The sequence below is a fragment of the Grammomys surdaster genome, unplaced genomic scaffold, assembly GCF_004785775.1.
Source record: "Grammomys surdaster isolate TR1022 unplaced genomic scaffold, NIH_TR_1.0 126035, whole genome shotgun sequence".
NCBI classification, from domain to species: Eukaryota; Metazoa; Chordata; class Mammalia; order Rodentia; family Muridae; genus Grammomys; species Grammomys surdaster.
In genome coordinates, this window is record NW_021620848.1 from 3,665,240 (window position 1) to 3,675,266 (window position 10,027).

Below are 10,027 nucleotides of genomic sequence, written 5' to 3' on the forward strand. Positions count from 1 at the left end.
ACACACACACACACACACACACACACACACACACACACACACACACACACACACAAAGCTGGGGCTCAGGGAGGCCCAGCCGGCCAGCCGATCTGCTCGAGACTCTCCCGCGGCTGTGGCGCGCAAACAGCGCCGCAAAGTGCACGCTCGGGGCCCCTCGCGGGCTCCGACCAGCGATGATGAGCCCCCGAGCCGACCTGCAGCCCGGCTCCGGTTTCGGGGAGATTTGCGTCCTGCTTCTGGGGCGAGGGCAGAGCGCCAAGACCAGAGGGTCCGTGGGAGGCGGGCGGCCACAGCTCCCGCCCCGGAAGAACTTTCCGACCCTACGACCTGAGGCCTGGGTCACCCTTCCAGAAGCCCCGGGCCCTGGGACCCTCCCTCCCCCCCCCCATGCCCCTTCCCACCAAGTGTCCAGCTCTACCTCCCTCGGTAGGACAGCCCTTCCCCCATTCCCCGGGCGGCGGTTTGCAAAGTGTCCCTGTGTCTGGCCCCTGGGTACGGTGCGCTTACACAAGCAAACTGGCGTCCTCGCACTCCGGAGCACGCGTTCTCCTTCCACGAGCACTTGCCCTCACACATAGCCCACAGCCTCACTCTCTCTGGATTCCACGTTCCAACCCCAGCCACCTCAAGGCCCACGCTGCAGCCATTTCTCTCCTGCAGGCGCCGGGAGATGAAGGAGGAGGCGAAAGAAAGATCTAGGGAAGTCTGGCTAGGCCGGGCAAGCAACTTAGTCCCGGGAGCCCCGAATAACTGAGCCGCACAGCTACTGCCTGTGGGCCTGAGCACCGTTCCTCCCAGGACTGAGAGTCCAGGCGGGGTAAGCCCGAGACCTGTGCGCGCCAATAGGATCAGACAAGCCGAGAAACACAGGAGCGGAAAGAAAGAACAGAAAGGATCGGAATGAAAGAGTGTGGGGGCCAAAGAGAAAAATGAAGTAGCAGAGGGGCCTCTCCGGAACTCAGTTAGCAGCCACATCTTCCCTCTGCCTCCTGGGAAGGACAAGGCTGATCAACAAAAACAAAAATAAATCCCGAAACCTCTCACTCTCTTTTTGCTCAGACACAAACCGGGTGCCAAGCTGGTGCGTCCAAGAAAAAACATCAGACAACTCCCCACACACCAGATACCCCGGAGTAGACCCCCCTCTTTTTTAGGGAAGCTGACCCACCTGATAAATAGAGGCCACTTGGTTTGGGGAGAAACGGGCCTGGACCGAATCTACTCTATTTTAAGGCTAGTGGGGGATGAGGAGGTGAGCTGTAAGGAACGTTATCTTTAGTAGTACTTTCGACAAATTTTAAATCGCTGAACCGACGACCACTTTATCACTTTATCCAACCGGGGGTTGCATTTTCCCCTCCCTAATAGGTCCCAGGATCCTCTATCCAGCAATTTCGTTGGACCGAAAAAGAACCTATACTCCACTAGCCCACACTTCCCTCCGTAAGCAGTTCAGACTATTTAAAATCCTAATGATCCTAATTTCTCCCCCCCCCCCCCCAGCCGTTCTACAGCCTTGGTTTGTTTTGGTTTTGCAGCCCTCGCCCTAATCTTGTGAATTAGACTAGGGGGAAAAGGAGAAAGAAAAGAAAATCGACCATAGGATTTGTCGTTACAAACTTAAGAGGGGAAATGACTGCAAATAAATTAGTTCGGAAGCCAGGCGAGTCCTAAACCTTTCCTGGCCCTGTAGGCTTAGGGCAGATGTTGGGCCTCAGAACCTCCGCAACTGTTCAGAGCCAGGATGGTGCGGGAATACGCTGAAAAGCCCGGGACGACAAAGAATGCGAATTGAGCCCCTCACAGCCCACTGTGTGGACCCGCCAGCTCAAGTGTCTTTGGTGAGAGCTGCTTGCGAGAAGGGGAAGGAAAATCCCCGAGATCTGGGGGTGCCTGGTGCCTGAAATCCGGCTGGACAGAAGGACCCACAGCCTTTGCTATTAACAGCTCCAAGCCTGCCGCTCTGGGGACATTCCCTATAACCCGGCTGCAAGCCAAACTCAATGGTGCTCTCGGCCACTGCCAGTCTTTTCTCTTGGGACCCTCACTGCCTAGAGCTGTTGGTCTCCCTACCCTCGGCCACGCCGCCACTCCCGAGCCTGTTTGGTGTCGGCGCCGCCTTTCTTTCTCCCCCACACCCCCACCGCCGCACTTCCTGCACAGCAAAGCGGGTGAGGCAAACCAAAGGCGTCTCCAAAATACAATTTCTCAGCAACAAGGTCCTGCACCTGGATCACCAGTAAACTAAAGCTTTCTCACCTAACGCTTCAACCGAAGGAGAACGGACTGGAAGCCAGAGTGCTTAAGTCCTTTCTATCGAGCACACTGGTGCGTGGGGACAGGGGACAGAGTACCCACTATACACCCAGCACACCGAAATCTTTCCTGCAACACCGCCAAAGGCTTCAGACTGTCTTGCACTCACCGGCGTTGTAGGCTGCCAGATCTGCCCCGGGTCCTGGACTCTTGCGCTTTCTCGGCCTCCCCTTCTGCACAGTGCCCACGCCGTTGTAGTAGGGAAGACCCAGCGGGTTAGCCCCGGCTGAGCCCAATCCTGCACTCTTAGCTGCTGCGGCTGCCGCTGCCGCCGCCGCCACGTCGGCATGGTTAAAGTGTGCCGGGTATTCGCCCTGCAGCAGTGCCTCGAAGTGCAAGCGGCAATAGACCAGGCTGTCCTTCATGCCGAAGTGGTCACCGGTCGTCAGCATCTTGTTACATGTGGTGCATGTGAAGCAGTTGAGGTGATAAACCAAGTCCCGAGCGCGCATCACCATCTCTGAGGCCGAGATGCCCAGGTGGCAGCGGGCGCAGCGCTGCACAGAGAACCGCCTGTGGGGACCATGGAGGGAGGGGCTGTGGGGACAAATGGGTGGGTATCCCCCCATCTCCCTATACTCCTCCTCCAGGTGCTGTTGCTGTCACTGGGGGGTGGGTTGGGTCCCCTCCTCAAAATGGACATCCTGGACTCCAGTTAGAGGGTTAGTGAAGAGGGAACTAGATTTTAACCCAGGCCTGGCACTGCCTGAAATAGTTCCCCTTAGCTATCTTCACACCCACAGGAGAGTCTACTATATTCGGAATCTGAGCAAGTCTTAAGAAAGACTTTACTTAGAATGGGGAGAAACTCCCTCACTTACCCCTTCCTCAACCTTTGCCCCTTCCCTCCAGACCAGCACCTGGGAATCCTACACACCGCTGTAATTTGGAAGAAACAGAGATGGGGAAAGAGAGAAATAGAGAGAGAGACACATAGAGGGAATCCATAAATAGACCCTAACTCTAACGCTGGGGAAGAGAAAGAAGACCTTGGCTCTTATTCTTTAACCCTGGCCAACTTTTCGCCTCACCCCCACCCCACAAAGACTGCTGAGCTATCCTAACTCACTCTCCAGAGTTTCGGGGTGTCTTATTTCTGTCTCCTCTGGTTGAGTCAAGAAACTTCAAAAGGGAAAGTAGTATGAAGGCCCCACCCACCCACCCAAGCTGACCTTAGCACCCTAAACTCAGGAAGGAGTGTAATGTTGGCTTTTCTGTTCCTACACTTCATGATTCTCTCCAAGGGTGCCCCAAATTGCTAATTTAGAAAGTTGTCACCAAATTTTGGTGGGTGCTGGCTTGGAGAAGAAGGGTCTTGGGTAGAGCAACCTGTACTGGGCAAAGCAAAAGAGGTAGAGGGTGTGGACCCCTGAAGGCCAGGGGGGGGCTGGGTCGGAGCTACCTGTAGTAGTCTTCTTTACAGTAGATGCTGCCATCCTTGCTGAAGCAGGTGAGCTCCGACTCCAGGTTGAGCTTGCATTCACAGCACTTGAGGCAGCGCATGTGCCATTGCTTGTCTACCGCCAGCAGATAGTAGCGGTCAGAGATCTTGCCCCCACAGCCGGCACACAACGCTGCCCGGTCACTGCTGATGGACGGCATGGTCTACAAAAGGAGAAAGACAGAACACCGCCGTGAGGGACAGCCTACGGCCGTGCTCCCACAAAGAAAACTCGCCCTGAGCTCCTTCCCTGGCCGGGCTATCCTTGAAATCCGCCTAAAGGACAGTCTAGCTGGGCAGCCCCTTTTCTCCATCTAACAGGCCCAAGCTGCACAGCTCAGCTCCAGACTACCACCGAGCCAAGTCGTAGCAGCACCACTTTACAGTTCTAAGTTGTTCTCAGGCCTTAGGTCTCCCTACTCCTGCCCTCATGCCTTGGCCCCAGGAATGTCCCCGCAGCGTTTAAGTATTGGGACAGAGGGGACTCTTCCCCCAAGCTCTCCAAGGGAATTCCTCAAAGTGTTTATTAAAAGTGCTGAGCCTCAGAAAAGAACTAAGGGGGTAAAGTAAGGTGAGTATTAAAAGTTGCCCTCCACACGAACTCCTCTTCAGAGAGGCAGCAGGGTTCCTGGCCTCAAGCCTCAGTAGCCTCTTGATCCTTAGACCAAGGGTTCAGCCCAGGGCAGGTTCGGCAACTTCTGGTCCCCGCTCGGGTCTTGCAAGAAGGTTAAGTGGGATATAGGGCGACCTTCCAGGAGGATGCAAGACAGGCCCATCTGAGTTTTTTCCTAACAAAACGGAACAGCGGAGGTTTATCCAGAAAGAAGGGCTCAGGGGAAACCCGGAGGTCACTGAGCTGTGGCTCTAGAAGGGAGAAACTCGGGCCAGGCTTCCCACCTCCTCCGTCTCTAAAGGTCACTGCAGCCGCTGTTTAGGCAGCGTCTGCTAGTCTGGCCCCGGGGGAGGCTATTTGGGGCCGGGACGGCAGAGCCAGGTACAGAGAACCTAATGGAGTCTCCTTCCGCAGAAGCCAGGCCGGAGACTGAACTCCGAACCATTGCCTGGCCAAATCTAGCCAGTTAGGAACACGGGTCATGATCAACGGAAAGTGCTGGTCCAGATGTCGCAGGGCCCTGAAACTGAGCTAAGGAGAGAATCTTAGACTGCCAGAAGACTGAAAGCGACTCAAACCAGCTAAAGCGTCCACCGGTTCTCCCTTTTCCCGAGGCGAGGGCGCCAGCGCCAGCACCAGCAGCCGAGTAGTGAGTGGAGAGTCAGGACTGGGACCGGAGCGCCGAGAGCGGGGAGAGGAGAGTGGCCTCGCGCTTCCACTTCTAGAACAACGTTCTTCTCTACCCTCTCACGGTCCAGATCTGTGTTTCAACCTTGACTCCCACCCCGCTCTAGCAGCCGAGTTTCCCCTGAGTATGGAACCCCAGGCCTCGCACCCTGTCCGAGGATCCCCCAGCCTTGGTCCCGTGCGTCTCGGAGGACTCTACCTAAAGTTCGGGCAACAGAGGCGCTGGCTGGCCCCGCCAGGTCCCAGCTCTCAGCCCCAACTCCACAGCCGCTCGCCTACCGTCTCCGTGTCGCCGCGGTCGATGGCGGAGCTGATGGCCGGAGCCTCGCTCTTGGCCCTGCGGTCCATCTCGTCGATGACCCCGTGCACCTCGGGGCCCGACAGACTGTGGAACAGCATCGCGGCGGGACCGGGGACGCGGCTGCCCCGAGGAAGGGCTTGCCCCCCGCCTCAGCTGCCTGGCGCTCCCGGCGTTAACCGGCCCAGTGCATCGCCACCGCGGCCCCGGCCCCGCCCGAGCTCGGCTGCGCCCCCAGGCCGGGCTCCGGGCCCCGGGCGCCCGCGGGCCAGGACGCCTCCCGCCGAGGCGTGGGGGCAGCTACATCGCGGGGCGCCTGGGCGGCGGCGCCGAAGCCAGGGTCACAAGGGCAGGGGGTGAGGTGGGGGCGGGAGACCAGGGCAGAGGTCGGCGCCCGCTGTGGGCGCTTTCACGCCGCAGGCATCGCTCGCTGGGCTCTGGCGCCCAGGGCGCAAATCAGGGGCGCAAACTCTGCCCCAGGCGGCGGTGGCTGCAGTCAGGGTTCACCCAGGAACAGCTAGGTGCCCGCGGCGGCCCAGATGCCTGGACGTCTCTTCCCCCCGGGGTGTGTTCCCAACCAAAGGCGAACTGGAGTAGGGGTCTCCACGAAGCCTGCGAGCTGAGCCGAGCCACAGGGAGAATTGAAGAGGAGGAGGAGGAAGAGGAGGAGGCGGTGGCGGAGGAGGTGGAGGAGGAGAAAAAGGAGGAGGAGCAGAGTGGGAGGAGGAGCCGCCGGCCGCGGGCCCAGCCGCGCGCAACGCTACCCAAGCGCGCGCCGAGCTCAGCCTCGGCTCCGCAGTCCGCGCCAGCGCAAGCCTCCGCGCCTTTTCTACAGCCGCGCCTGACATCACGTCCTGCCGCCGTGCCATTGGCCGCCCGGCGCCCCAGGCCTTGGCAGCGCGTGCTCCGGGAAGGCGGGAGACCCAGAGGGAGGGGAGAGGCTAGAGGAGGAGAAGAGCGGAGAGAGGAGGTGGTGGGAGCTGGTGGGCGAGGCTGGAGGAGGAGGCGCGAGGGAGGGAGAAGGGAGAGCGCGGGGTTTGGACTTTCTAAGCTGCGAACAGTTTCCTGTGTTTCTTCAGGAAGGAAAATTAAACCTTTCTTGGCGTCTCTACCCTAAGAAAGCGCTGCCAAAGGATGCTTGAGGAGGTCTCCATTCTCCACCTTAGCCTCTGGAACCTGGGGGTGGGGAGGGGCAGAGAAGACAGACCGGGAGTACAACCTTCGGCTGCTTCCCGCCCAGCTGGGCTACGGTCTGGGGCGCTACTCTCCGCGCTGTGGGCAGCGGCGCAGCCCTCCCGGGGACCAGGCGCAAGTGCCACGAGAGCAATGACTCCCACGGGTAGAGGGCGGTCCAGCATATCCTCTCTCCATGTGAGCTAGGGACTGTACTGCCAGACGTGTTGCTCCTGGATTTCCCCAAAGCTCTGCAGTCTGGAGGCATGTCTTTAGGAACTCAGAAAAAGAAACAAGGAGTCCATAGCTCTCCCATGTACATGCAGTGTGATCCCGAGAGAATGACTCAACCTCCTTTACAATGTTTGACTTTCTCAATGGGAAACAAGAAGCTCCCCTCCTTTTGGGTGTTTGGGTGTGATGAAAGAAAGAAATGAATGGAAAATGTGTAGAACATAGTAGGCACTCAGAGAATTTCTTAATCGCTCCCTCTCTTTTCCTATCCAGACCTTCTCACTCTGGGGATATACTTGGCAGTTCTTATAGACCACAGGTCTATTCTCTTCCTATGGGCACTCCATCCCACTAGCACCCCCTCACTCCCAATCTGGATCCACCCAGCCACCTGGTTGCACAAGAACTAACAATAACATGGCCTGCCCAGCAAATCCCAACTGCCAGCCCCGAGTCTCTTGGCTGAACCTGGGGTAATGGCTAGGTGTCTGGTGGAATAGGGAGGGATTCGGGAAATTTAAAAAAAAAAAAGTGATTTGGGGTGAAAAAGGAAAAAAGGCCAAGTCAGTTACTGAAACTCCTTTTCTGGGTTCATTTTCCAAGTTGCTTTCTTTCCATGTGATAGTGGGTAGACCTGTAGTCTGAAATGTCAGTCTGTTTGCCTGGCACAATTAAAGGGAAACTAGGAACTCTGTAGTTTATCTCACAGGACACATGATTGAGGCAGCACGAAGTCACACTTTTTACATAGTGTACATAACTTTTGCGCACAAGTATGTGTTATACTTGTGCTTAAGCTCATGTTCATGTGTGAAAATGCTCGTGTTGGTCTCTTTTGGCAAAAGCACAGCCAGTACGAATTTTATCTTTGTTGGCAAAACCATAACCAGCACAACAGTACAGGGGACATACAGGTGGACATCATACCCAAGGAGGTATCTGAACACCCAGGACTAACACTTGTGTGCTAAGGCGAGCCTACTTGACCCTCTGTGAGCTCCTATCAGGTGTATTTGCAAAAACTCTTCAAGTTATACATGTGTGTGTACAGACTGCATGTGTAAAGATCCTCTAACCCTAGAAGAAGACCATCAATCTAAAGACAGTCATGGTCACGTGCAACCACACAGACAGTCCTTCAGTGCCCACAAAGACGCTGGCCCACGGTCAACTTTAGGACTATAGTAGCACGTTATACTGGGGTATCTGAGACAGTTTTTTTTTTTTTCTCAAAGAAAGTAGGAAATGAAAATTGAATCTGGGAGTCACCAGTGTTGATCTGGGGGTTGTTCAAGGGGCAGGAGAGTTTGTAGGAAGCCTGAGGTGATGTCCTTGGTGTTGGCTGAACTCAAGGGCTGCCTTCAGAGCTGGGAAGGGTGATTCTTGTTAAAAGCTGCCCAGGGGGTGGGGAATTATGCCTATAAAGAGATGTACAGCATGCGGTACCCACCTCTCTGACCAGCAGCCCCATCCAACCTTGCCCTCAACTCTCCGGCTGTTGGGATCCCCACCCGGGGCACTTCTCTATTTATTCCTCGCATCTGGCTAGGACGAAATAGTGTCTATTGGAGGCTCAAGCCCATCTCCCGCCGCGGGGAGGCATCTGGGTACTCCGGCCCTGGGTTCAGAGGCCGCTAAGTTTGTTAATCACTGGGGGACATCGCACAACCGCCCTGCCCTGTCCTGGGAGACTAGGCAAGGCGAGGAACGGGCTGTAAACACAGATCCTGACACGTGAGTGACATTTACACAGTCCGAGGAGCTGCAGCCGAGAGAAAGGCTAGGGGTGGGGTGGGGTGGGGTGGGGTGGATCAGGCTAGGACAGGTAACTGAAACATTCACAAATGCCCTCGATCCTCTCCCCCTGTCAGGGGTAAAGCACCGTCAGTTCCCGATACCCTGCGTTTTGTTGAAGGTGACAGGTGAACGGGATTCAGGTCTGGCCACTGTCGCCACTGCCTACCTCCCCACCATCTGCTTCCCCGCAGACTAGCAGACCCGCCGCATAATGAGGTAGCAGCCTCCAGCCGGCCACCGTGACTAACTCAGAACAAAAGCGCTCCTCCACGCCTTCTCCAACAAAAGGGCCACCAGCCCTGGCGCTCCCCGAAGGCTACGGGGCTCCCGGCTGCCGGCTGCGGAGATGCCGCGCGCAAACTTCCCGGGGCTCCCGGGGCTGGCGGCGCCACCGGGCCGGGGCCGCGAAGAGAGGAAGCGCCCAGCCCAGGGAGAAAGTGAGGCCAGGCTTGAGCAGGGAAGAGGGGGAGGAGGGCGCCGGCCGCAGCGGAACCAGGGTGATTGATCTGCGCGCTGTTCCCGGCGCTCTGTCCCGTTATTAGAGCGGCCAAAGCAGGGCCACGCAAATACCCTCAGAATCGCCAACTAATTGACGCTGCAGGCAACTATTTCATTGTGCGCGCTGGTTTTATGTCTTCATAGCCGGTGATTGACAAGGTGTAATTAGTCATCTCACTCGGTGATAAACATGGGCACCCTCCTCCCGCGGCATCAGGCCGAGTGTACCAGCAGAGGAAGCGATAGTTGACGCTGATATACCATTAAATCAAAATGAAGACGTTCAGAAGTGTGTGTTTGCTGTGACGCTCTCGTGGTTTATTTCTCAAATACGGCACCAACAGATTTACTTGATTTGCAAGTTAACTACAACATTAACTGGTTTTATTTATTTTGCCTCTTTCCTTCCTCTTCCTAGGCAGGGATGTTACTCTTGGAGTATGTGAAGACAGTTTGCTTTTTGACAAGCGAGCAAGCGGGCGCCCAGATTTCTACAGCCTTTGGAGTCTCCCCGGAGGGAAAGGCAAATAGAACAAACCTCGAACTGGGGAGCCATCCTGGAAGGGCTCAGCACAGGGGAACCGCCCCACCCTTTGGCCCCAGACTCTCCTGCCTGGGGCTCCCCGCTTGTTACTACTAAAGGATTGCCTTAAGCTCTCAGGATGAAGCTGGGGTTTAGGGTTCCGGAAATCTCTCGAATAACAACTGTGGGGGAGAAAGAGACTCTGCCAACATTTCTTCCTGGCCTCACAACGGAAAAGACTGTTTTCTTAAAGCTGTTGGCTTCAGTCTCAGTGGCTTGCCACTATTGCTCCTGTCCCCTATCTAAAGCATAACTTCTCTGTGCTTGTTTGTACGGTTCAGCAAATTACAGTCCTTGCTTACTAAAGTGAGTCTTGCTCAGATAAATATATAAATATTCTCTCTCTCTCTCTCTCTCTCTCTCTCTCTCTCTCTCTCTCTCTCT

At 56.2% G+C, this 10,027-nt stretch overlaps 1 protein-coding gene across 1 annotated transcript in view; it reads right to left on the reverse strand.

Moving 5' to 3' along the window:
- Lhx2 (LIM homeobox 2) overlaps nucleotides 1-6,001 on the reverse strand; it is an 18,621-nt gene extending 12,620 nt beyond the window's left edge. The window contains exons 1-3 of the mRNA XM_028754727.1: nucleotides 5,340-6,001; nucleotides 3,722-3,924; nucleotides 2,429-2,832 (exon numbers count right to left, since the gene is read on the reverse strand). Of these exons, the coding sequence (XP_028610560.1) occupies nucleotides 2,429-2,832; nucleotides 3,722-3,924; nucleotides 5,340-5,459 (727 nt within the window). The 5' untranslated portion in view covers nucleotides 5,460-6,001. The remainder of the gene's footprint in view (nucleotides 1-2,428; nucleotides 2,833-3,721; nucleotides 3,925-5,339) is intronic.
- Between the last annotated feature and the right edge of the window lie 4,026 nt (nucleotides 6,002-10,027).